This window comes from Mirounga angustirostris, unplaced genomic scaffold (genome assembly GCF_029215605.1).
Source record: "Mirounga angustirostris isolate CCGP_5_RB_7025 unplaced genomic scaffold, mMirAng1.0.hap1 SCAF_11, whole genome shotgun sequence".
In the NCBI taxonomy this organism is placed as follows: Eukaryota; Metazoa; Chordata; class Mammalia; order Carnivora; family Phocidae; genus Mirounga; species Mirounga angustirostris.
The window spans coordinates 44,664,483-44,691,947 of record NW_026991719.1 but is presented as its reverse complement, the minus strand read 5'-3'; the positions used below and the strand labels follow the sequence as shown (position 1 = coordinate 44,691,947).

The 27,465-nt window shown below is 51.7% G+C and overlaps 1 protein-coding gene across 6 annotated transcripts in view; it reads left to right on the top strand.

Annotated features, from left to right (window-relative positions):
• IQSEC2 (IQ motif and Sec7 domain ArfGEF 2) overlaps nucleotides 1–27,465 on the top strand; it is a 78,156-nt gene that overhangs the window by 34,107 nt on the left and 16,584 nt on the right. For 2 of the 6 annotated variants that reach the window (XM_045878283.3, XM_045878267.3), the window contains exons 3-5: nucleotides 22,311–22,572; nucleotides 23,505–23,906; nucleotides 25,699–26,594. In XM_045878283.3, the coding sequence (XP_045734239.1) occupies nucleotides 22,311–22,572; nucleotides 23,505–23,906; nucleotides 25,699–26,594 (1,560 nt within the window). Of the gene's footprint in view, nucleotides 1–397; nucleotides 557–2,232; nucleotides 2,453–22,310; nucleotides 22,573–23,504; nucleotides 23,907–25,698; nucleotides 26,595–27,465 lie in introns of those variants that run through there. The other 4 variants (XM_045878276.3, XM_064574085.1, XM_054508080.2 and 1 more) reach the window with 4 other exon arrangements.

Sequence of the window (27,465 nt, the reverse complement as noted above, 5' to 3'; positions counted from 1 at the left end):
TCTTTGTGCAGAAGATGAGAATGTTTGTTGAAAAGCTTCTGTGGAAAGTTTTCTGTATTCACGAGGCAGCAATATGGCCGAGGGGACAGAATCCCGATCCGGGGAATGGTCAAACCAGGCCCTGATCTTGAGGTTCTGCCGCTTAGTAGCTGTAGAACCTGTGCCCAGTGACTTAATGTCTCTCTCTCCCGCTCAGTTTTCTCCTCAGGAGAATAGGGCTAGTGACACATACTTGAGAGGGTGCTTAGGGAGATTCCAGCAAAGATGCGTGTGGGGAGCCTAGCCTGGGTTTGGCCCGGAGGAGTCACTGTGAGTTCTCAAAACTGCTTCCTCTTACTTGGAGTTCCCAGCCCTCCTGGGGGAGCAGGGGAAGGAGCAGAGTTTCCAGTTGCAGTCTGGCCTACCGCCCGGCTGGCCTGGCCCCGCCTCCTTGGTTCCTCCTTCTAGGGAAGGGCTGGGCAGGAGGGGGTGGTGATACAGTGGAGGCACCGGCTGGCCAGGGGGCCTGCCCTCGGGACAGGTCCAGACCCATGGAGCCCCCCGGGTGGAGTAGCAGGTAGGAGCCTAGCGCCCCCTCCCACCCTGCAGCCTGACCCCCTCCTTCCCTGCCCCGGCCTGGACTCGGTCCTTGGGCTGCTGATTCAGCAGCCTCCTGGCTTCCTGGTTCCTGGCTTCCCCTCTTGGACTCCTGGAGGCCTTTGGCTTGGGGAGGGAGTTAGCGAGAGCGGACATCTGGGTGCCCGGCCCTGCGAGGACTCTGGAGCCCTAAGCAGCACAGTCCGTGGCCCATGAGGGGTGTAACTGTGGCTGCCTTGGCATGCTGGCCTGGCTTAGCACTGCAGGTCTCCCCACGGCCGCTAAGAGTCTCTGAGGCGAACATTCCAGCAGCCCAAGGGGCTCTGCTTCTCAGGTTTAATGAGATAATGAGTCAAGAACTGGGGCTGGTGACGGGCACCTAGATGGCACTTGAGAAACAGTCGTTCTGATGATGACGATTACTTCAGGGTCTCAGATTCTAAGATCTCTAGAAGGATCTAAGATTTGGGCATCCTCAAAATCACAAGTGAGATGCTGGGTAGCTGGAATGGCCTGCAGCCACATTTCCTGGTCTTTACTTGGGCTCTGGAATGGCTAGGCCCTGACCCGCAACCTGCCTTCAGGGGCTTGTGGGGGACAGGGGCTGGCTGACCTGGAAGGGCCAGCTCCACTCCCAGCATCCACCCTGCACTGCATAAACCAGGCCCTCAGCCTCACTAACCTCCTGTCCAGCTCCCCCCACCACCCATTCTCTGGACTTTAATCGTGGGAAGCAGGAGGCACAGGGGCCTTTGGACCCTGCACTAGGGGTGGGGGCAGAGCGCTGCAGGGTGGAGTGTGGGCCCTGCTCTGGGCTGGGGGCACAGCACTGGCCTTGGAAGCCAAGACTCCTGCTGGGAACCACCCTGTCCCCTGGCTCACTGGGCCCCACCCACCCACTCAGCCCCAGTCCCATCCTGTCACCTAGACCACTGAGACCTTGTCAGCTCTCCTCCGCCCTCGCCTCGCCTCTCCTCTGCTCTGGCGCTCTCTGCCTCTCCCTGTCTTCTTTCTGTGTCTTTTGTCTCGCCCTTTCTCTGTCTTCCTCTTGCTCTTTCTCCTTTTCTGTCTCACCCTTTCCTTGTCTCTTTCGGTTTCTCTCTGTCCCTTTCCCTCTCCTCCTACAGTGTTTCCTCCACCCACCTGGCCTGGGTTCTTCCCCCTCTTTGGATACAGAGCTCTTCGCTCTCCATCCCTTCCTCCCTTCTTATAAGGGGGAGCCCCCCCATGCAGCTTTTCCCTTTCTCTTTCATCCCCCCTCCCCTCCCCTCTTCCCTACCCGTGTGGCGTCTGGTGTGAGGAGGGCTCCCTTCCCCCTTCCCTGCTGTGGTGTCCCAGTGTCTCCGTGGCTCAGGTCCCCACGGAGTCACCTGGATCACAGGAGGCCCAGACCGGCTCTTTTGTCTCTGCTGCCCCCTGTTGTCGTTGTGTTCTGTTTGTGGTTCGAGTGCCGTCCTCTCTTTCTTGACTTTGTGGTTTTTTTCTTTTTTTCTTCCTTCCTTCCTTCCTTCCTTCCTTCCTTCCTTCCTTCCTTCCTTCCTTCCTTCCTTCCTTCCTTCCTTCCTTCCCTCTCTTCCTTCTCTCCCTCCTGCCCTGCCTCCCCACCTCCCAACCCTCCTCTTCCATTCCCAATCCTCTGCCACCCATTCCTCCCAGTCTTCCTTCTCCCCTTCCCCACTCGCTCTCTATTCCTTGTCCTTCCTCCCCACCCTGCCTCTCCCCTCCCTCCCTGTCTCTCTCTCGGTCTCTCTTTCTCTCTCTGTCTCTTGCTGTCTCTCAGGTCCACAGCGTCTCATACTCTACACCAGTATTGCTGTCCTACTCAGGTCCTTGACTCCATGAAGCTTACCCCCTCAGGCAGGCTGGCAGAGAGCAGGTAAGAGCTAGACCCATCCCTCCCCCCATCCTAAACCCTTCCGGACAAATCTGCCATAGCATTGCCAGACCTCTTCCCCCATCTCCCTCTAGCCCCTGGAATGAATGTGGAATGGATGTCTGAGCATGTGAGGAGAGTGACTGGGAGACCAGGTAGGAGACCAAAGAGGACATTCAGATTCTGTTTGTAGTTTGCCCTTCCTTAAAAATCCTTCCCTAGATACCTGCCCCCCAAAGTGGGAGCGGTTGGTTCTAGGATATGTAATATTTGAGCTGCTTTGAAGGATGAGTAAGAGTTGGCCAGTTGGATAGGATGGGGAAGGGTGTTTAGGCAGAGGGAAAAATTGCCCACACCTTTGAGAACAACATGATTTCCAAGGTAATTGGAAATCACATTTTACATTTTCTAATTATAATGCAATATCATGAAATATTCACAGCAACGGCAAAAAAGGTCAGGCCTACTTGAAAGTTGAAAAAATACTTGGGTGAAAGAGGAAATAAGAATGGAATTTATAGACTATTTAGGGTAAGTATCAATTATAGGCTATTTGGAATAAATGTCAATGGGAATACTATATACCAAAACCTACGGGATGTGACCATGGGGGATTCCCAGAGGAAAATTTATAGTCTTAAATGCTTTTATTAGAGAACAAGACAGTTTAAATTAAATGAACTAATTATTTCACTCAAGAATTTAGAAAAAGAACAACCAAAAGAAAGCAGAATAAAGTAATTATTATAGATAAAACCAGAAATTAATGAAATATGAAACAAAGGACTTGATAAACTAAGAGGTGGTTTTTTAAAAGACCAGTAAACTAGACAGACAGTCCTCTGACAGATATGACAGAGAAAAAGGCAAGAAAGACATAAATAAAATAAGGTATGGTGAAGGGGATTTAACCACAGATTTTGAAGAGATGAAAAAAGTCATAAAAGATGCTTTGTATAATTTTATACCAATAAATGTGAAACTCTAGATGAAATGGGTGGTTTTATAGGAAAATATAAATCACCGAAATGACTTAAGGAATGACAGAAAAGCTGACTAGAATAGAACAATATAGAAGAAGTTAAAAATATGGTCAAAGTTTTCTCTTCAGAAATGGTACCAGGGCCCAGTTGGTATTATGGAAGTTCTGGTATGATGGAAGTTCTATCAAATCTGGAAAGATCGGATAATAGAAAAAAATGGACAGCCTCCTAGTTCATTCCAGAAAGCTAGTATAACTGGATAGGTTTAGACAAAAAAAAAATGAAAACTATAGCCTAATCTCATATATTAATACAGTCACAAATATTTTAAATAAAAGAGTATCAAACTGAATCCATCAGTGTATTGAAAGAAGAATGTATCTTGACAAATGAAGGTTTGTCCCAGGAGGGCAGGAATTGTTCAACATTAGGAAAGCTGTGATTGTAATGGATTACATTAATAGATTAAATAGAACATATAACTATCTCCATAAATGCTGAAAAAATAATCTGATAGAATTACACATCAATTCTTGATTTTAGAACTCTTAGTAAGTGTCCTAGTTATTTCTTGCTGTATTGGGGTAATTTGTTACACAGCAATAGATAACTAGTACAGTAAGCTATCAGTGAAAACATCCTTAAATTGGTAAAGAATTTTTTATCAGAAACCAAAGACAATCATCAAATGTAATAGTGAAATACTAGATAAATTGCCATTAAGTTCGGGAACAAAAGAAGTATGACTGCCATCACTGTCACTAACCAACATTTTTTCTAGAAGTTTTAACCAGTGGGGTTAAAAAACAGAAATAAGTTGTATAAATGTTAGAAAGAAAGACTCAGAATTAGCACTCTTTGAAGATGATGTGGTTGTCTACTTAGATAATCAAAGAGAATAAAAGGAAAAATTTATTAGAACTAATAAGAAAATTATGTGAGATGGCTAGATACAAGAGAAATATACACCTAAACCATTAGCGTCTCTGAATACCAGCAACAACTAATTAGAAGAAAAAATAGAAAAAGATTTCCTTCACAATAATAGCAAAAATGATAAAATTCCTAGGAATTGACAAGAAACATGAAATGCTTCTCTGTAGAAAACTGTAAAATTTCATCAGAGGCTGTGGGAAGACTTGAACAGTCAAGCGTCCTATCCTGTTCCTGGATGGGAAGATTGAATATGGTAAAAATGACAATTTTTTCCCCTCAGTTTGGTCAAAAGGTTCAACACATTTCTCATTAAAATTTCAGTGGTATTTTCTTTGGGGGTTGGGCAATTGGATTTTAAAGTTCATTTGGAAGAGTAAATGCCCATGCATTACAAAGAAAATTTTGGAAAAGAAGAACAATGAGGGGAACTTGTCCTATTAAATACAAAACTTACCATAAAGCTGCAGAAATTACATATATTAACACAGAAATAGAGGATGACATACATGGAACAAAATAGAGATTTTAGAAACAAACCCATATATTCATATGGGAATTTAATTTATGATAAAAAAAAAACACATGTCAAATCAGTAGGGACTCAGTAAGTGGGATAGGACCATCAGCTTATCAGTTGGGAAAAAGTGAAGTTAAACCCCTGTCTCATATAAAATCAAATACAAAGGATAGAATTATAAATGTACCAGAAGAAAATACAGAATATTTTTATAATATTAGGGTGGAAGAGCCTTTCTGAGCATGATGGAAGAACCCAGAAGCAATAAAGTAAAGAACAGTAATTTCGGCTACAGTGAAGTTAAGGACTCCTGTGTGGAGAAAGATACTATACACAAAATTGAAACATAACAGGCTAGGAAAAGGTATTTGCTACATAGATATCAGGCAAAGGTTAATATCTCTGTCTATACATCATCACCTGGAAATCAATAAGAAAAAGATGTATACCACATTTAGAATAGAAAAATAACGTGATCTGGCAATTCAGCAAAGAAATCGACATCCATTAGCTGATGAATGAGAAAGGATACTCGAGCTTGCCAATAGCTGAAGAAATGTAACTAAAACAATAACGAAGTACCAATTTTAAAGTGCCAAAATTGAGAGGATTGAAAGAGTTGTGAAGAAACAGAACCTCTCACATTCCTTGACTGGAGTGCAAATTGGTGCGATTTTTTATGGCACCTTTTTGTTAGTTGCCCCCAGAATCTTACATGTGCATATACTTCTAACCTGAGAGCCATATCTTAGAGGTAGATTTCTCTAAGGCTTTACTACGAGATGGTCCCCCAACCAGAGGTCTTTTCTAAAACATTCAGTCCCAACTGCAAGCATAAACCATACTGCGCAACTCTTTGTCACATGCCCTTGTAGGATCACATTCTCAGCCAGCTCTTAATGAAAAGGTTGCATGATGTATGCTACTCAAAATAAAGACAGGATTATGTGAGTAGGAATAATCTTTTAGCCAGTCTATAAAAATGTTAAAGCAACAGAAATAACTTTTAGCTACATTTTAAACAAAATGTGCATTCCTTTGGCCCAGCAATTCAACTTTTAAGAGCTTATCCTTCAAAGCCACTTCCAGGCATACACAAAGATATTCACTGCAGCATTGTTTATAATAGCAAAAAATTAAAACAACCTTCATGTCCATCAATAGAGAGCAACTTTTCCTTCATGATTCACCCCTACTATGGAATACTCTTACAGATCAAAAGAAAAAGGTCTATCTCTGTATACTGGCATGGAAGGATCTCCAAGACTTATTGTTATATGAAAAAAAGCAAGTTGCAGAACAGGGCTTGTAGTATTATCCCATTGTTGTAAGGAAAAGAAAATCCACATAACAATGATGAAAACATGTTATGCACATCCTGTCATAATTTAAAAATCACTGGCCTTTTTCCTTGGTCCCATTTCCTTGCTTTTACTAATTTATTTCCTTCTTCCTCTGTACCATTTCCCTATGTCCAGTTGTTCAGATCTTGCTTTTCCTTTTAATAACTAGCTCAAATACCACCTTATTCATTCAGCGAGATTTGTCTTGCCTACCCTTGGTTAGGCCTTGTGCTGAACCTTTGTGGGATACAGGACTGAATTGTATCTGGTCCTGCCATTAGGGAGCTCAAGTCTAGAAGGGAGAGACACATAGACAATGACAGCATAGTGTGGTTTGGTATGGGACAGAAGTAGGTTCAGAGGAAGGGCACCTAATCCCATCTGTCCTCTACAGGGGGGGACATGAGTACTGAGTCTTGAAGAATAATAGCTTTCCTTCATCCCCCAACCCTGCCAGAAGTGGTCTTGCCTACTTTTTGGCTCTTCCAAGCAGGATGACCTAATGGGGGAAAGTAGCTGAGTCAGTACCTTTCTTTATTCAAATCTAAGTCTGACCACTTACCAACTCTATGACTGTGGCAGGCCATTTAACCTCTGAGCCTCTGTTTCCTCATCTATGTAGTGAGGAGAATGCCTACTTACCTCTCCGGGCTGATTTAGGATTGGAGATGGTACATGTAAAATTCCTGGGTGACTGTCAGCTCTTGAAGGGAAGGGACCACCCGTGTCTTCTGTTCCTCATAGCCAAGTGTGTAGCATTGGATTGGATTGGATCTGGGGATGGTTCTGGAGCAAAGAATGGGCCTGACCATAGTGGGGCTTTGAGATGAGAAGGCTGAGAGTAGTGCATGGGATGGAGGGGATTGCACTATAAGAAGAGAGAGCCACATCTCTGGTCTTGCCATGAAGGTGACACAGGAGGGAAAAAAATGGGCAGGTGGCCTGGGAAATGGAGCCCAGACAGGGCATTCTGGCCCTGGCTGTTGGCCCTGTTCTTCTATTGCTCCCCTCTTCCAGTCTCACAGTCCAGGGCAGGGAAGTATGGTGGGCCAGTATTTGCACTGGTGCCAACACATCTCCATTTCATTCCCAGTTCTTTCACTCACTAGCTGGGTGACCATAAACAACTCCCCTCACATCTCTGAGCCTAGTTCCTTATCTGTTGAAAGAAACACAATACCACCAACATCAGGGGTTTGATAGATGAGATCAGTTGCTGAGTGCCTGGCACATAATGGGCACTCAAAAAAAGCATAGCTTTTCTTAGTGTTCATCTCAGTAGACACTTACGGAGTTCTGCTGTAGCCAGGGCCTATGCTAGGTAATGGTTCTTGCCTTCCACAAGTCCCCAGTTAGTTGGGGAGACCAAGGATGTCTATGATAGAGGGGCTCATGGCGGGGGGTGGGTGCTGTGGAAGCCCAAAGGAAGGGATCTGGCCTGGTCCAGGACCGCTGCAGGTCAGCTCAGCCTAAGAGCTGAGTCTTAGAGGATGAGTAAGAGGTAGTCAGGGACAGAAGGGTGAAGTGTGGAAGAACATTTCAGGCAGAAGGAGTGGCATATGCAGAAGAACCTAGATGTTATTGGGTAGGGCCAGAGGTTCTGAACCTGGGTGGCATGGGCTTCAGGTGGTCCATGAGTCTCCTGAATTGAGTGCAAAATGTTTTGTGTGTGCACCTATGGGCTTTTTTGTTGTTGTTGTTGTTGTTGGGGAGATGTTCCATGGCTTTTGTTATATGCATAAAGGGTTTGTGTTACTCCAAAAAGGTCAAGAACCAATGTTGCTAGTGACAAAGTGTCATGGGAATGGATTCTAAATAGGAGAGAAATTTGGTAAAATTTGTGTTTTAGAAACATCACATTAGCAGTCGGTATGAGAAATGGATTGTATGCATGGGGGCCAGCTGGAGGGCCTAAACTGGGGTATTGGCACAGAAGGGAATGGATTTGAGCAGAACTACCCTGTTGCACTACTCCACTGGGCACTGGTCATATAGAAACATTTTAATTTCAAATTATGGAATCAAAAGCCTTTGAGGGTTATTAATGAGAGACCCAATAGAAGGTGAAGGAAAGGGAAGAGACAAGGATATGTTGGCATTAGCAGAGGGCCACAGGGACATGAATCCAGGGTAATAGTGCAAGAGGAAAAGGGAACCTCTATTAATGCTTACCCAGCACTCAATGTCCTTGGTGGTTACTAACTTCCATCCTACTCGGTTGTTGGAGATCCCAGAGCGACACTGGAGATGCTTAACACTCTATGGACTTTGGAGAGGATTTATGTCTGGTTTGTGAGTCAGGTTGTTTCCTGAAGAAAGTGGTGTTTGAGTCAATCATTCAAGGTCCATAAAGATTTGGAGAGCTAGAGATGGGGGAGGATGCTCTGAGAGAGCACACCAAGGCCCAGGGGTGAGGGATGGTGAAACTGAACGAGGGAGGGGGCGGAGCTTAGGCCTGCTTCCTTCTTCACTGTAGGCAGCTGGGAAGCCTTGAGCAGTTCTTGAGGAGGCAAAATGACACTAGTCGAAGAGGCTTTTTAGAGGAAGGGAAACTAGGGAGGAGGCTGCTGTGGTAATCCAAGAGAGAGATAAGCTGGGGTAGTTAGTGGCTGTGGGGAGAGAGCAGAGGAGATGCATTTGAGAGGTGACTGGGAGGAGGAGAGAACTGGAGTAGTAGGCTGAATAAATGGTGGGGGTGGGAGGGAGTGGAGATGGCAGAGGTTGGAATTCACAGTGAGTTTCAGTGTTCAGGTCTGGCAGTGGAGTCATTCATTCAACAAATATTTATTGAGCGCCAGACGCTGTGCTGGGCATTGGGAATACAGCACTGAACAGAACAGATGCTGGTCCTGATGGATCTTACGGTGGGTGGATGGATAATAAATAAATAAGCAACCAAATGTATAGAATGTGTCTGGTGCCACGCCTCTCTGGGGGATGATGTTCCAGACAGAAGGAACGTGGAGCGCAAAGGCCCCGAGGCAAGAGTGTGCGGGTCATGTTCGAGGGACAGCAGGGAGACCAGTGTGATTGGAGAAAGAGCCAACAAGGAGTGAGAGGAATAGAAGATGAGGAGGTGGAATCGGCAGAATTTGGTGACTGACTTGTTAAGGGAGCATGCAACCTAGCATGACTCCCAGGTGTGTTTTGGGCTTGGGCAACTGGGTGGATGGTGGTGCTTTTCACTAAGGTGCAACATGCAGAGGACAGGTTTGCAGTGGTAAGATGCTGAGTTTGAGGTCCCCGTGAGCTCTGAAGGCCCTAAAGGCCATCCTGGTGGAGCTTCCTGCAAGCATTAGGCTTGATGGGTCTGAGACCCAGGAGAGAGATCCATGAGACAGAGATGGGGATGGGGGAGGGGTCCTAAGCCATCCCTGAGGTTAAGCAATGGAGTGAGACTGCTGGCAAAGGGTATGGAATGAAAGAGAAGAGGACCAGAGCAGAACTGGGGAAGAGGGACCAACACAGAAGAGATGGGGAGAGGAAGAAGAGATGGGGGTGGTCAGAGAAGTAGGAGGAAAACCAGCAGGGAGTGGGCTCACGGAAGCAGAGGAAGGAAGGAGCCATCCGCGTGCACAGGAGGGGCTTGTTAAGAGTGGCAAATGTTACAGCTGGGGGAAGGAAGATGAGGGTGGGAGAGAGTCTATTGGCTTTAACCACTAGGAGGTCCTCGGCGACCTGGCTAAGAACGGTTTCGGTGGCAGGGTGGGCGCATGAGGCAGATTGCAGTGGGTTGGAGAGCTCGTGGGAGGTACTGAAGTGGAGATGGCCAGTGGAGATGAATTTCTCAAGAAGCTTAGCTGTGAAGAGGAGAGAGGGACAGTGATTGCTAGAGGGAGATGTGGGGGCAGATAGAGGGTTTTTATTCCCAGATGGGAGAGACTTGAGCTTCTATAAATGTTGGTAAGAAGGAGGCAACAGAAAGAGAGAGAGAGAGGTTGAAACACAGGAGGGAGAGGGGATGATTGTTGTGGAGGAGGTAGCAGGGGTGGGCACCAGAGCCCGAGTGGAGGGGCTGGCCTTAAATAATATGGGGGCCCTCTCTTTCTCACAGAGAGGCAGAGCAGGGGTAGTGGGGGCGAAGACAAGGGCGTTGAGGGGGTTGGTGAAAGAAATGCTTCAGTGGAGTTTGGAGCAACCGCCAAGGGCAGGAATGGGGGAGCTAGGAGGAAGCAAGGGATACTTCTGCTTGAGAGTCAGGGAGGACTTCCTGCAGGAAGCAGCATTTAAGCTGGGCCATAATGTTCAGATGGGATTTCAGTAGCGGAAGATGTGTGCAGAAGGAAGAAACAGAGTCAGCGAAGGCACAGAGATGTGAAAAGGCCAGCCATCCTGATGGAATAATGAACGAGCTGGTTTGATGAAGTCTGAGCATGAAATGAGCCACTGATACTGAAAGTAATAATAACAGTTACTGTGTATGAAGCACCAAACCTACCCTGTAGCAGGTGCTCGATATACTTGAATCCATTTATTCCCACCACTCCCTGTGGAATGGGCATTTGCTCACTTTGTAGGTGAGGAACATAAGTCCTAGAGAAGTAAAGAAGTGGACCCGAGGTCACCCAGCTGGTAGGAGGTGGGGCTGATAGTCATACCCAGGTCTGTCATACTCTAAAGCCCATGCTTTCTCCACCGGATGAGGAAGGCCAAGTGAGGCCATATGGTGGGGGAGCCTTGAATGCCAAGTTGAAGAGTCTGACCTTTTATCCAGGAAGCATCGGGGAGCCAAGGTGGGTGTCTAAGCAGAGACAAGCAAGAGATTCATGCTTGCTGACTTTATTAGGAAGGCTAATGGGTCCAAAAGAGTAGAGAGAAGAAATCAGGAGGTGACCGCAGGGCCGGGGTGAGGGGTGGCAGAGGCCTGACCTGGATGCAAGGGGAGGGGGGTGTGGCCTGGAAGATCACTTGTCCTCCGTGACAGCCTTGAGAGGTGTGGCGTTTTCTCCTTTTCTAGATAAGGAATGGGAGACTCAGAAAGGGCGAGCTGCTTGCCCCGGGCTTGAGCTCTGCTTCACGTGGTTCTGCTGACTCAGTGACTCTGTGGAACAATGTGTCAGAGAGAGCTTTGAGTATGAAGAGTGGGGTGTGCGTGTGTGCGTGTGTGTGCGTGTGTGTGTTATGTGCACGTGTGTGGGCTCGTCTGCCTGTCCGATGGACAGCAGTGCCTTCCCTTGCCTGTCCCTGTCCTCTTTCCTTCTCATCTCTTCCCAATCCTCCAGTCGCCTGGCTTCCATACCTCCTGCCTCTCTTGAGCCAAGGGGTCTGGGAGCAGGGCAATACTGTTTCATCAGCTATCTCCAGAGGAGCAGCCTTTCCATTCCCAAGGCAGCTGGACCCCCTGAGCCCTACTGTCCATCCATCCACGCCGCGCAACCATAGCCCGGCTCCAGGGCCTGCTGCACGCAGACTGGCTCCCGGTAGCCGTCCACAGTACCCCAGGGACAGGAGCTTGCTCCCTCACCATCTCCTCCCTGCCACCGTGGCGCTTCCGTGTGGGTGCCAGTGGCCGCCTTGGGAAACAGATTCAGTTCCCGAGCAGTTAACAAGAACCGCCACCATGTTCCTGTTGCTCTTCTCTGCCAGGCACTTGACGTATGTTCCAGTCCTTGCAACAGTCCCGTGGGGTTGGCATCACGAGCCCCGTTTTTACAGATGAGGACCCTGAGGCTTCAAGAGGGGCAATAGCATGCCTGGGCACATAGCCTGGAAGCACTTGCAGAGCTGGTGTTGGAACCCAGGTCCATTTGCTTCCAAAGCTGTGGGCTTTCCACACCCCATCTCTGAGCATCACCAATTTCCCCGACCCTGAGCGTTCAGGAGATACAAATCTTTGTCCTTCAAGGGCAGGGTAGATTTCTAGAGATAGTGCCAAGTTCACCTCAAGGACCCAGTGGGATGAGCCTGAGACTTGGAGCTCTGAGAACTCCAGGCTGAACTCCCGACTCTACCACCCACCCAGCTATGTGACCTTGGGCAGGTTATCTCAGCCTCTCTGAGCTTCAATTCCCTCATCTCTAAAATGTTGCCGTGTTGTTGCAGGGGTTAAATGAGTGATGTCTGCAAAGAGCCAGCACCGAGCACGCTGCTACTATTTCTTTTCAAATGAAGGTTGGGCCGCCTGTCAGGTCCGAAATGGAATTGGTATTCTCTGGGCATGACCTTAAGCCAGCCCAGCTTGGGTGTGGGGGAGGGCTGTTGCAGCTCCTTGGAGACTGAGTTGGGCGTGGCCCTAGATAATCTGTGACAGTGGACTCCCCATCCAGACCCCCATCCTAGCCCCGCCACCCTGGTTCCAAAGCCGTTCATGTATCTCCCCTGCTCTGCAAACTAATGCCTCTGCCTCTCTCTGTCACCCGCCCGCCTGTGGCCTCTACCCTGCCCTTCCTGGCCCCAGGGAAGAGGAGGAGGAGGAGGAGACTGAGGAAGAGGAAGAGGAAGACGCTCATCAGTTCTGCTGTCCGGCCTCCGAGTGCAGTAGTCCCTCCTCTCGGTAACTGAGAGGACAAGGGTCATTTTCTATGCAGAAGCAAAAGCCTTAACCAGCCCCCCCGGCCCGCGATCCCCCATGGGACCCTGTCCCTGCTTCAGGATGGGCAAGCATCGTGCCCCTTCCTCCCCCACCTCCTTGGAATTCCCACACACACCCCCACTGCTGTCTCCCCTGGACTCCAGCCCCCCAATTATAAAGGCTGGAGCCCTAGGTCTGACTAAAATGTGGGAGCAGCAGAGCTTGGAGCTTGGAACCTGGACCCTCCCGCACCCGCACCCCACTTCCCAGGCACCCTGGAGCCTGCCACTCCTGGAGAGGTCTCCAAATGACATCCCAAGGACCTACCTCTGTCCTCTGTGAGCACAAACAGAGATGCAGGGTGCCTAGGGCTCAGAGGACCAGACGGGGGCGGGACCCGGCCTGCCTAGTTCCCCGTTGCTCGTTCCCTCGCTGTGGCCATTGCTGCCATCCCCTCTGCTGCTTGAAGGCCTCGTCCCCATGCCCCCTGCCACTCCCACAGCGCTCTGTAAGTGTGGTCAGGAGGAAAAGGCCTTTCAGAGTGCGCGTGTCGCTGTGTACAAAGGAATTGCCATCAATAAAAGCTGATCTCTTCTCTCTGTCTGATGTATGTTCCACCCTTCCCCCCACTTCCCTCTCCGCATCCCCACCAGGGCTTTCCCTTCTTTCCTATCCAGGGCTGGGGACAGGGCCTGGGAGAGAGAGTAGGGTTCGATTCTTGGTATTGCCAGCACCCAAGAGGCAGGCACTCACTCACTCAATGAATGAGTGCTGTGGCGCTCTCACCACGGGCAAGCCTGCTGCCTTCTCCAGCCCGTCAGCCTGGCCAGCCGGGACACGCTGCTTGGCCCCTGTGCTACCTAGTTTCTGCCCCCCCCCCACCCCTGCTGTGTGTGAAAGGAGGAGGGGGGTTGGATCAGAGGATCTCCAAGGGCTCCTCCAGCTCCAACATTCTTTTGATCTCAAATGCGACAGTTTTAAGGAAGTATGATTACATGCGTTTAAAATATAATTCAATGACACATTCCATGCAATTCTGTGGTTTCTATTTCCACAACACTGCGATTTGGGGAAGTCTCCAATCCTGTGGATTTCATGATTCTATTATTTTAAAAAGTTTCTGATGGTATGATTTTAATATTCTGTGATGGTAAGAGTCCTTGATTCTGTACTTTCAAGGTTCCGATTCTACAACTTTAGGGGTCTCTGAATCTAAGGGGAAGCCATTTCCTCCAGATGCAATGACCTAAATATTTCCTGCACCTTCCTGGAGCGAGTTCTAAGAATTCCTGGAGGCTGTTGGCAGGAGGGTGGAAGGTATCCTTTTCGGACTGTAGGACCCACACCTTCCATAATGTGTCTTCGGTGGGAGCAAAGTCAGGAGACCGCCCCCCCCCCCCCCAAAGCGGGCACATACCCCGGCTCTCCCTTTCTAAGCCTTTGGCATTGAGCAAATCTGAGTTTACCTTCTGGTTCTCTCACTTATTGCCTGTGTAATCCTGAGCAAGTATTTTCTTCTCCTTGAGCTTCATTTTCCTCCCGAGCGCAGTGAGAATGTATCTACCTCTGTGGGTTATCGTGAAGATTAACAAGGAAACACAAGGAGCCCAGCATAGGGTCTGATGCACAGTTGGGCAAGTATGCAGTGACGGGTGGCTCTTGCTTTGATTAGAGCCCACGAGAGAGTCCCCCCCCCCGCCCCGTCCTTTCTTTCAGCCCTCCCTTCAGCATCCCCATCACATTGGTCCTGTCCTTTCCCCAGAGGCTCACCTTATTCCCTCACTCTCTGTTTCACTCAGCCTCTCAACTCATCTACTCACTTACTCTTTCAAATTCTAATTTATTTCTCATCTCCCTCTGGACTTTCCTCTGTCGCTCCCCCTCTCTCTTCCTCTTCTCCCTCCTTTACTGTTCCAGAAGGCATTGCTTGAGCACCTAACTGTGGGCAAGGCTTTATTTTATTATTTTATTTTTTAAAGATTTTATTTATTTATTTGTCAGAGAGAGGGAGAGCTGCAGGCAGAGGGAGAAGCAGGCTCCCCCCTGAGCAAGGAGCCCAATACGGGACCCGATCCCAGGACCCTGGGATCATGACCTGAGCCGAAGGCGGACGCTTAACCGACTGAGCCACCCAGGCACCCCCTGACGAGGCTTTAAGCTAAATTCTGTGAGGGCTCCAAAAGAAGACAGTGGCTGTGTTCTCCCTAAGTTCTCCGTCACCCAGGGGAGAGGAGAATTCCTTTGGAAAAATAGGCAGGGCCTGAGGGGCAGAAATAATGGAGTAGATACGGCTTCACTGGTGAGCAGCATCTGTTCGTGGCCCAAAGAGGAGGGGGTATGTCAGGGTGGGCTAGGGAGGATGGTGGTGTCAGGGAGGGCTTGCTGGAGGAGGAGGGGCAAGAAGCGGAAGGCTGGGAAGGGTTTGAGAGGCATCACAGGAGACAGGCACAGCCTGGACAAAACTCTGGCAGGGAGCCCCAGGGTTGTGCTGGGGAATGGTGTCTAGATTGCTCTGTCCAACTGGCTCTCCAGGGAGTGGGAGGCTGGATGACCTGTGGCTAGAGAGACCATTCTACCCTTTATCTGACTGGAGATACAAGGAAGTAGGGTGGGGGTGGGAGTTCAACTAAATGGAGGCAGAGGGCAAGCCAAGGTCAGGTGATCACCGTGGGAGCCAATGAGGTATGGACTTCTGTGTAGGCAACTGAATTGGCCGAGGGCCTGTGCTGGGGGGCGGGGGAAGGTTTCTGTCAGCTGTGAGGGAAGTGTGTGTGCCTGTGCATACGTGCGCGTGTCCTTACGTGCGGCGGGCAGGTGGAGCAGTACTGAGAGGCCGGGCCTTGTTATGTATCTAAGGGGATGTGATTGTGTGTGGCCGGGTGTGAGCAATTCTGAGTGTGTGTGTGAGTTTGACTGTGTGAGGGGCTGGCCTTCTGTGCCTGGCAGGCTCTCTGTGTCGCCGGGTAGAGATAATCACGAGACCGGGTGTGGGTGGCTTTTGAGCAGGTGGGGCTGTGGCTTTTAGGGTGACGGTTGTCAGGCAGGATGGTCACACACACTCAGACACACACGACTGCCACCTGTCTTAGGGGACCAAGGTGGCTGCTGAGCACGTGCCGTGTGCTGGGCCCTGGCGCGGGCATGCAGGGTCCACAGAGATGTGACGCATACCCGGCCACTGCCGTTGGGAGACAGGAGCAGGGAAGGGGAGGGACACTTCAAGGGGGTATCACAAGTTAGCTGCCAATAAGGACCCCCCGTGACGTGAGGGTGCACAAGACGCAGAGGAGGGAGTAGCTGACCCTGTCAGGTTCTGTGGGGGAGTGGGAAGTGAGTCAGGATTGACTTTCCGGAAGGGCTCACCTGCTCAGAGTGCTGCGAGATGCAGATGAGGTCTGGGGCCAAGGGGAGAGGGAGGCCATCCTGGGCAGAAGAAACAAAGGAAGAGTATGAGCACGGGCACTGGGCTCGCTAGCCTGGCAAGGGCAAGTTGCCTGCCTTTGCCCAGCTGTTGTCTGGGAACTTCAAGGCACAGGGCTTGCGGGGAGCTGGACAGATTCAAGGCGCCGCTCACACTAAAAGCAGGGACACTGGCCTGGAAGGTAGGGTATTTGGGTTCTCATTCTTCGCGACCCTGGGCACGTCACTTTGACTTTGTGGGCCGCAGTTTGGATCTTGGGGATTGGACGGTTCATAAAGCCCATCCCCGTTCTGTGGCTCTTCTCCCCGTGGCCAGTCAAACCCATGACTCACTGTTCTCGAAGTCAGGCACTTCTTCCATCTAACCTCAGTCTTTCCTGCTTCCTCCTGGGTTGCTTCTTCTCACACTCCACAGATATTTACCCAGCATCTGGCCCTCTGCATGTCACTGTGGGAAGGCACAGGGAGCTGGAGAATGCAGACCAGACCTGGGAGGGGCAGTTCAGTGTCGGGGGCGGGCGGTGGGGGGGGAGCTGGCGGGTAAGAACAGGAGTGTTGATTTGGCTCCTGGCTCCACCACTGCTGAGCTTTGAGATTTTGGGCAAGTTACTTCATCCCTCTGCACTTCAGTCTCTTCATCTGCTATCTCCTTCAGGGAGAACAACCCGGACCTTGCAGAGTGGCTAGGCCTAGCCAAAAGCAGGTACTCATTAAAGAACAGCAATTCTTTTTAGGGCTGCAAAGAAGTAGAGCTGGGATTCAAGCCCAGGTCTGTGTGCCCCCAAGCTCACGTTTGCCTGCTGTCTCCCCAGTCAGCCCCTATGATGGCTGCCTCCCCTGCCAGCCCCTGTGCCAAGCCGGGCTGGCCTCAGGTTTGGAATCTCCACGGCACTGGGATTGGGCAGCAGAAACAGCTTGCAGAAGAACCATCAGAGGAGACGGAGGTGATTGGGGTCCCTCTGCCCCTCTGCCCCACCCACCCCTTTGTCCGGTCTCCTGACAGGGTCTTCCTCCAGGGCCCAAAGCCCCTGCTCTCATCTAGGTGCGCTGACCTCCTCCTCTGGTTTTCTTGTCTCCCACTTCCGGTCCCCCGCCCCTTCCAGCCTAAGTTGTCATGGGGATAGTCCTCAGCATCCCTAGCTTCCTCTTGCCCTCATCTTATGGTATCCATAGCGACAGCCCCCATTCATTTCCATGGCAACTGCATCCTGATCCTGTCCCCTGCTGGCTGCCTGGCTCCGGGCAGTGCCAATAAAGGGAAGGAGGGAAAGAGACCTCCCATTAGGAGCAGCATCTGGGGAGAGTCAATGCCCCATGCCTTGGGCAGGCCACCCTAAATCCCTACAGAATGTCATGCCCTGCTTCTCCCCATCTTAGTGCCTTGGCTCACACAAGGTCACTCACTCACTTCTACCAGCTCCTCCTAGGCAAGGCCCTGGTCAACGCTTTCTCCCCAGGGAAGCCTCTAAGGCAGCAGGGGAACTAGTCCAGGCTCTGGGCTTTGGATTCCTGTTCTGCAACATGCTAACTCTGAGACCTTTGGCAATTACTTTCCCCCTCAGAGCCTTTTTCCTCACCTGCAAAATAGGAATCCTAATTCTTCCTTCACGTTTGTCATGCAGATTAAATAATGTGCGGAAAATGCCTGACACAGGGAAGGTGCACTGTAAGTGTGAGTTTATTTTTATTCTGCTCAGCCACCCCCAAGCCGAAGGAATCTCTCTCCTGAGCTCCCCCAGCACTTCCTCTGTTCCCCAGCCTTGAGAACTTTCAGCTTTGTACTGTGGTTATTTGTGTAACGTGGTTTATTTCCCCCGCTGCAGAGGATGCGCTTCAGTTTCCCGCACAGAATGGCCCAGAAGACAGTGCACATAGGCACATGTGTGTGTCTGTGTGTATCTGTATTCTTGTGTTCTTTGCTCCTGGTGGGGAGGAGTCTGGGGTGGGGGGGGGGCTCCCAGGCCCTTTCTGAAGTCCAGGAATCCAAAGAGGGAATTGCATTTCCCTCTAGCCCTGCACAGATGAAAAACAAGTGCAGAGAGGTAAAGGGACATGCCCAGGCTCACACGGCTGGTAAATGGCACTCAAGACTTGAAGCCAGGCTTCCCAGCTTTTTCCTGCCCGTATTATGAGTGTGTGTGTGCATGCGCGCACATACCTGTGAGTGCATATGAGAGAGAGAGGAGAGATTTTCCATGCGATCAGCATTGCCCTCGGTGTTTTGGGGGCCCTGAGTAAAGGGATTTCACATGCCCAGGTCTGGTCTCTTCAGCAGTATGTATGATATCAGGAAAAACACCCTCAAACACTGTCCTTTTTGCCAGGCCCTCTTGGGGGAGGCTGTGCTGACAGCCTGACCCCCCTGCCACTCTTCCCTTGGCAACCAAAGTTGGGGGCCAGCTCCGAAGGGAAGAATTGCCAACGAGTGGAGAACCAGGGGCAGCATGGAGCCAGAAGTGGCGAGAGGCAGCGAGATGTCATGAAAAAACAGCCTGGGCCCTGTGTTTGCATCCTGACTTTCTCACTTAATAGGCTGTGTGACCTTAAGCAAGTTTATATCACCTCTCTGAGCCTCCATGTCCTCATCTATAACACGGGGCTAATGGCGTCTTCCTCGATAAGTTTCAAGGGTTCAGTCAGCTCATTAATGCTCTTGCCCTAGGGATAGAGGTGACCATAGAGCCCTATGGCAGCAGAGGAAGGACCTGTAAGCCAACCCGTGTGGAGGGGGCAGGTCGGCATGGAAGGGCACACGTGAGCTAAATGTTGAAGGGTGAGCAGGAGGTAGCCAGGTTGAAGTCATGGGGCAGAAGGTATATGAGGCAGGGGTCAGGTCAGGAGAGCCATCCACCGCTCTGCTGAGGTAGTTGGAGGTTATCCCCTGGGTGATGATTCCTATAAAGCCTAAGGTAGATCACATCCCTCTTCTGCTCATCTCAATCAGAGCAAAAGCCAAAGTCTTTATCGCGGGCTCAATGTCCTTCACGATTTGGTCCCCATTCCCCCTCTGATCTTACCTCCTCTCACTCTCCCCTCATTCACCCCGCTCCAGCAATACTGGCCTCCTTGCTGTTTCTCAAACATGCCGGGCATTGCTCTACCTTAACGTCTTTGCACTGGCTCTACCTTCTGTCTGGATTCCTTTGGCCTCAGGTGACCCCAGCACTCACTCCCTCACTTCCATCTGGGCTCAGCTTATATGCCATTTCTTCAAAAAGACCTTCCCTGACCGCCATGTTGAAAACAGCACCTTGGATCACTCTGCCGTATTTTCCTTCCTAGCACTTATCTCTACCTGAAATGATAGTGTATATTCACAGTCTGCCTCTCCCACTAGAATGTCACCTCCCCTAGGGAACACATCTTGTGTGTCTTGTTCACTATTATATACCCAGCACCCAGCACTGTGCCTGGCACATGGAAAATGCTCAACTGTTGCTCATTGAATGAGTTCTGAGGAGCTGTGGGAGGGTTCTAGTGGGAGAGTAAAATGGTCAGATCTGTACTTTGGAGGGCTCTCTCTGGCCGCAGGCTGGAGAATGGATAGGAAGAGGACACTGGCGGCGGAGGTCAAGGCTCAGGTGGGAGGATTTATTAGCACAGCCACCAGAGCTCATTCATTGACTCCTTCACTCCAGAAGCTTTTATCGAGCTACTCTGTTCCAGGCCTTGTGCTCGGTGCTGGCAACAGATTACCAAATTCTCTTCCTGTGCTGGGATTCTGGGAGTTATGAACACAAATAGCTGTCACGCTTTGCCAATGCTAACCTGTACCATAAAAAGAAGGACAGACATGTGCTGTGTGTGGGAGCTCTGAACAGGATCAGCAATAATTTCTGGCTGGAGGCGGGCTTCAGGAGGGCTTCTTAGTGGTGGCATATGACCTGAATCTTGATAGAAGTAGGGTGTGGGGGGATTTCTCAGATTGCAGATGGCAGAGATGATAGGGACTGCATTCCAGGTGGAAGGTACTGTATGAGCAGTTTGGGAGGTGGGAAGCAGAGGAGTATTTGGGAGAAACAGGATCTGGGCCAGGCTGGAGGGAAGGGTAGATGGATGGGGTGGGGGGCTGGCAGCTCACCCTGCAGACTGGCTGAATGTTTAAGAGTGTGAGCTCTGGAGTCAGACTGCCTGGATTTGAATCCTGGCTCCAGCATCAGTAGCTGTGAGAGCACTGATAAGTTACTTACCCTCTCTGGGCCTCAGTTTCTGGATGTATAAAATGAAGTTAAATCACAATATCTATCTCGTAGGGTTGTTTTGAAGAGTAAACAGGTTACTAAACGTGAAGTGGTAAGAACAGTGCGTGACGTGCTAAGTGCTCTATAAGCATTAGCTATTGTATCTTTGAGAAACCTCAAGTGCCAGAATGAGAAACTTGGGCTATCTCTTGTGGGCAGCGGGAGCTATGGATGGTTCATGAACAGAGGAGACAATTGGATCAAACCGGTGTTTGAGCTGTGTGCTGAGAGGGAGAGGTTTGGAAGATTGGTGGGCGGGATCCTTCAGTCCTGAGGAGCATCTTAGATGCCGGGGTTGGTTGGGGAGGGGCTAGACTAGGTCTGACCCCCAAAGTGGGACTTCACAAGCCCCTGAGACCCAGGAGGAGAGAGGATTTGGGGTAGAGGGCAGTTCCCCAGTCTGTTTCTGCCTTGCTCCTGGCAATGTTATAGACTGACGTTGGGAGGGTGGAGGATGAATGGTGGGCGGGGGGGCGCCCCTCTAGGGTGGAGCTGAGCTCTACCCCTGCAGCCCAGGACCTGGCCTGATGGGTGGGTGCAGCCTCCCCCCTGCACCCAGCCCCCAGCCCAAAGTGCTCTCCCACAAGGCTGGCAGGTCTTCAGCTTAAGTTCCTACACAGGTAGGGAGTTCCCCTACATCCAGCCCAGCTTGCCCTGCCCTGCGCCCTGGCCTCTGCTAAGTAGGGGTTGGGGAGTGGCCCCTTAAGCCTTTCCAGCCAAGAGCCCCCTCAACCATGTGCCTGCCCAAACCAGACCATTGTCTGGGCTCCACCACACCCATTCCCCCCACAACCCCCATGCCTCACCCACCTGTCCCTTCCCTCCTGGCCCCCCCTCCTCTGTTGTCCTCACCTCTGTGGCTCCTCACCTTGCCTGCTAGGCTCAGGGCGCCTGGGCGCTGTCGCCACCTGGGTTCCCTGGCAGCCTGGTTGCCATGGCACCATGGGAGCAGGTCTGGCGGAACAACAGCTCTGGGCAACCAGGGCAGGCAAGGCCCAGTGCCCCGCTCCTGCCAGTCTTCAACCTCAAGACTTTTGCGCCCCCCTCAGCTGAGCAGAGGAGGCCATGAGGAGAAAAAAGAAATTGCCCCGCAGGGCAGCTCTCTACCTGTGAGGATGCTGAATTGGAGGCGCCCTCGCTGTCTCGGAGCCTGAGCCCTTGCAGCCAGGGAACCTGGGAACTGGCTAGGCCAGTGTCCAGGCAGCTGAGGGCAGGGGTGGGGCTATAGGGGGCAGGGCTTGGGAGGGGAGGGGGGAGTCTGGAGGCTCAGGATGCAGGAGTGGGCCCCAGGCCTGGGGTCAGGGCTGATCTGGGGTGGTGCTGGGGGATCAGGGTGGGAGGGAAACTGCAGCACACAGTGTTGGGGACAGAGCCATGGCGGGCTGGAGCTGAGAGGGGAAGGGGACTGGGGGGGTGGGGGCTGTGAGGGAACTGGTCCATGAAGGGAAGGAGGGTTTGGGGATGGAGTTGTTAGGGGCCAGGACTATTAGAAAAAGGGACTTGAGTGGACAAGACTAGGAGGAGACTGGTCTGGGGATAAGGCTGTGAGGGGACGTAGCCATGAAGGGGCCAGGTGTGCGGGGTGAGTAGGAACGGGGACAAGCCTGTGAGAAGACCCAGCCTTGAGGTAAATGAGTCTAAGCAGCTGGAGCTGTGAGCGGTGGGGCGGAAGGGAACTGAGGGTAGGGTTGTGAAGACAAGGGGGCCTGAAGGGAAGGGACTGCAAAGGGCAGCTTGGAGGGGAGGGTAGAACTCCCCTCTGGCCTTTAAAAGTTGGGGTTCCTATGTCTGTGAGGAAGCTGGGGAGGATGGTGTTGTGGGAAGGGGATCTGGTCCACCCACGTTCAGTCTGGCTGAGCAGGCCCATCTCCCGGTCCCACATCCTGGCTCATCTTATCTCATCCCCACAGTGTGGAGGGTGATGCCCCAGGCAGTGACCTGAGCACAGCAGTTGATAGTCCTGGGAGCCAACCCCCCTACCGGCTGAGCCAGCTGCCCCCCACCAGCAGCCACATGGGGGGCCCCCCAGCTGGGGTGGGCCTTCCCTGGGCTCAGCGAGCTCGCCTCCAGCCAGCCAGTGTCGCCCTGAGGAAGCAGGAGGAGGAGGAGATAAAGCGCTCCAAGGCCCTATCGGACAGCTATGAACTCTCCACGGACCTACAGGACAAGAAGGTGCAGAGGAGATGGCTCTGGCTGGGAATGGGAGCTGGGAGTGGGAATGGGGGTGCGAGAGAACCAAGGGAGGGATCGGGATGTGTCATTTGAGGGTGGTATCCAGGGAGGGATAGGGAGCCTAGAATGGGAGACTAGCTCTAAGATCCTTCACCCTACTGGGGATTCACCCACTCATTCACCACCCATCCGCTGAGTCTCCTGTTCACTCAACAAACACCGACTGAGCTCCAAGCCTGCACTGGAGACATAAAGATGAATGAGACCCGGACCCAGTCCTCCAAAAATCTGTCAAATAGGAGAAACACACACATATCTTGACACTTTCAGAAGAGTGTGCTATACTATATCACATATATCACACAAGATATCATTTAGCTTTAAAAAAAGGTGGGGGGGGCATAAAATACCATGTACAGAAAAAAAACAAAAACCAAACCTGGAAGGACATATACCAAAATGTTAATGGTGGTTATTCCTAGGTATCGGGACTTCAGGCAAACCAATCTTCCTTCCTCTCTTTGTTCCTTCCTTCTTTCTTTCCCTCTCTCCCCACTCCCCCTCCCTTCCTTCCTCTCCATCTTCTTTCTCTCTCTTCCTCTTTCCTTTCCTCCTTCCGGCTCTCAATTTATTTCTTACTTTCTCTCCATTTTTGGCTTCTCTGGGTTTTCTTTCGAACTTTTTTTTTTTTTTTGAATAATGTACCTCTACTTCTTGTAAATAAGAAAGAAAACCACAACCCAGCCCCATGTGACAAGCGCTATCGAAGATTACAGTGAGGACACCACACAGAGCCCAGCCTGGCATGTCCAGGCAGCTCTAGGCAGTTCGCTGTGACTGGGGGGGTGGGCGGTGGTGTGGTTGAGGCCCAGGGAGATGAATGAGGCTGGCGTGAGTTTCTCACCTTGCTCCCCTCGACCCTCCCCTGCTAGGTGGAAATGCTGGAGAGGAAGTATGGGGGCTCCTTCCTGAGCCGCAGGGCTGCCAGGACCATCCAGACGGCCTTTCGCCAGTACCGCATGAACAAGAACTTTGAGCGGCTCCGCAGCTCAGCCTCAGAGAGCCGCATGTCCCGCCGCATCATCCTTTCCAACATGAGGATGCAGTTCTCCTTCGAAGAGTACGAGAAGGCACAGAACCCCGCGTACTTCGAGGGCAAGCCTGCCTCGCTGGACGAGGGCGCCATGGCTGGTGCTCGGAGCCACCGGCTCGAACGAGGGCTCCCCTACGGAGGCTCCTGTGGAGGGGGCATCGATGGTGGCGGAAGCTCCGTCACCACATCCGGAGAGTTTTCTAATGACATCACAGAGCTCGAGGACTCCTTCTCCAAACAGGTCAGCATCCCTGCAAAGGGCCTTTCCTTCCCAACCCCATCCCCATGCGCTGGCTACTCCTCCCGCTCTTTACCTATATTCCATACCAAAAGGAGTTGCCTGGCAAGCATTTGAGGAGGGGCTGTGAGATCGATGAGAAAGATTTGGCCAGAGGAAAGGATCAGATCGTTAAAAGAAGCAAGTTAAAAATCTAGGTGTGGAGAACACATAAGAAAATTTACGTTCCCACTCTTTGGAACTTGATCCACTGTCAAGTTCAGGCCTAACTCACAGGTGATGAGCTCCTACTGTGTGCCAGGGGCTGGGTGTGCCTCATAACAGTCTGCAAGACCGGGGTGGGGGGGTGATGGTGGTGGTGGTGTTTTCCCAGTTTTACAGAGAAGGAGACTGAGGCCCCAAGTCCCTGAGAGGCGAAGTGACTGCTCCAAACTGGAGTGGAACTCAGCTCTGTCTGGTTCCAAACTCTGTGCCCTTTCCCTTATACCGCACTCCTAGGGACCAGGCTCTGTGCTGGGTACTGTGACAGAGACAGATGAGAGCCGTCCAGGGTCCTTGTTCTTAAGGATCTACGAGGCCAGTAGGAAATGGCAGACGTGTGTGCGTGGCTGTCTCCTGAAAGGATCAAAGGGAGAAGGGGGGAGAGGGGATCACAGTCTGGTGCAGAGATTGAGGAACCAGGCCTGGGGCCAGCTATCAGTGCTGTCCACATCCAATGGAGAAGTACATTAGTTACATGTGTTAGTTATATTGCTGTGTAACAAATGACCCCAAAATTCAGTAGCTTAAAACTGAACTTAAAGACTGAGCTTAAGCAAGAAACATGTATTACTTCATACAGTTTCTGAGGGCCAGGAACCTGAGCGTGGCTTGGCTGGTGGTTCTGGCTCAGGGTCTCTCATGAGGCTGCAATCAGGCTGTAGGGTGGGACCACAGTCTCTGACGACTTGACTGGGGCTGATGGGTCTGCTTCCAAACTCACTCACTTGACTACTGGCACGAGGATTCAGGTCCTCACCATGGTGGCATCTCCATAGGACTGCTCATGGTGTGGCTTCCCCCAGAGCAAGGGGTCTGAGAGAGAGAGAGAGCACGAGAGCAGAGTGAACAGGAGTGCTCAAGAAGGAAGCTGTAGTCTTTCATAACCTAATCTCAGAAGTGACATGCCATCCCTTCTGCCATATACTGTTGGTTCCACAGACCATGCCTGGGACAGTGTGGTACATAAGGGTGTAGATACCAAGAGGTAGGGATCATTAGAGACCAGTTTGGAGGCTGGATACCACAGAGAAGCCGAGTTACCAGCCATGGTTTGGATTCTCACATAATAAATATTATGCATTTCCTAAGATAGAACCAGACGGAGGGCTCTGGGAGCCCGGAGGAAGCCGAGATTTGGGTTTACCCTGGGGGATGGCAGAGGCAAGAAATACGGATTGAATCAAGGAGGAGGTGGCATTTGGCTTGGGTCTATAGGGACATGAAGGAGGTATTGAGACATTTGAGAAGCGAACTTGGCACCATTACCCAGCTCCTGTGAGCTCACAATGGCTCCCTGGGAGTTGTTTTATATACTGCAGAGAACCTATGGAGGCGGGGGAGGGGACCCACTTCTTCTTGGCTGACCCATTAGGAAGATTCCCCCTTTTCCCCTCCCTCCCATCCTCCCTTCCTCCCTCCCTCCTCCCCTCCCTTTCCCCCTTCCTCATTCCCCCCCTTGCACCATCCCACCCTCCTTCCCTTCATCTTTCCTTCCTTTCTCTCCCTTTCCCCCTTCCCCTTTCCGCCCACACAGGTAAAGTCTCTGGCTGAATCCATTGATGAGGCCCTGAACTGCCACCCATCAGGGCCCATGTCTGAGGAGCCAGGGTCAGCCCAACTGGAGAAGCGGGAGTCAAAGGAACAGCAGGAGGACAGCTCGGCCACATCCTTCAGTGATCTTCCCCTCTACTTGGATGACCCAGTTCCCCCACCATCCCCTGAGCGACTGCCCAGCACAGAGCCCCCACCCCAGGGCCGGCCCGAGTTCTGGGCACCAGCCCCTCTCCCGCCAGTTCCTCCACCAGTGCCACCAGGGACCCGGGAAGATGGTGCCCGTGAGGAAGGCACTCGCAGGGGTCCTGGGTGCTTGGAGTGCCGGGATTTCCGGCTGCGGGCCGCCCACCTTCCCCTGCTTACCATTGAGCCTCCTAGTGACAGCTCCGTGGACCTGAGCGACCGCTCAGATCGCGGCTCTGTCCACCGCCAGCTGGTGTATGAGGCTGATGGCTGCAGCCCCCATGGGACCCTGAAGCACAAGGGGCCACCGGGCAGGGCCCCGATCCCACACCGCCACTACCCAGCCCCGGAGGGCCCAGCCCCAGCCCCGCCAGGGCCCCTGCCCCCAGCCCCCAACAGTGGCACCGGGCCCAGTGGTGTGGCTGGGGGTCGGAGGTTGGGGAAGTGTGAGGCAGCAGGCGAGAACTCTGATGGTGGAGATAATGAGAGCCTCGAGAGCTCCAGCAATTCCAACGAGACCATCAACTGCAGCTCTGGCTCCTCCTCGAGGGACAGCCTGAGGGAGCCTCCAGCCACAGGCCTGTGCAAGCAGACTTACCAGCGGGAGACGCGGCACAGCTGGGACTCGCCAGCCTTTAACAACGACGTGGTGCAGAGGCGGCATTACAGAATTGGCCTCAACCTGTTCAACAAGTACGTGCTCCCTCCCCTGCCTCCTCAGCCCTCCCTCCCCTGCCTCCTCAGCCCTCCCTCCCCTGCTAGGGGCGCTTGGACTGCGGGGGCTGAACTCCAAGCAGAGGCCCTGCTTCCACCGTCTTGTTTTGTGGACGGGCTTTCTCCCTGGCCTTTTCGGGGAAGAGGATGGGCAGCAGGGTGGCCGAAGAGAAAGCCCTCCCCACCACACACACATACACACACACACGCACACACACGCACACGTACGCACACACACCCCTACCTCTGTCAGAGGCAGCTCTAGGCCTAATACTGCCTCTGACTGGCTGTGGGACTTTGGGCAAGAAGATTCCTTCTCCCCAGTTCACTGTCTATAGGGATGGGTTCTGAACCTTGGTTCCCCCACATCCACTTTATGGTGGGGAGGCGATGTGAGGTATCAAGAGCCCTGCCCCGAGTCACAGGAGCCCTGGACCCCTAAACCGACTTCGGCCAAACTCTGTGTGCAGCTCTGGGCAAGGTGTGTTCCTTCCTTGGGCTTCGGAGCTTCCATCTATTGATTAGCAGGGTGTGTATATTTGAGGTGCTGGGGGCCCAAGGTGGGGTGCTGGAGTAGTCCGTGACCATGACCGAGCTCTTTCTAGATGCCTGGTCTTGTGCCAGGTACTTAGGAGCCGGGTGGAAGTGTGACATTTGGTCAGAAAAGAATGAGAAAGCGAGTGGCCTGTGTCTTCATAGTCTAGTAGGCACTGCTACCTGTATTTACTTCTCGAAATAGCTCAGGAAGGGGGGAAGTAGTGTCCCCATTTTAGAGAGAAGGAACTGAGGCTTGGAGAAGTAAAAGGAGTTGTCCTGAGTCATACAACTGGTAAGTAACGGACTTGAGACT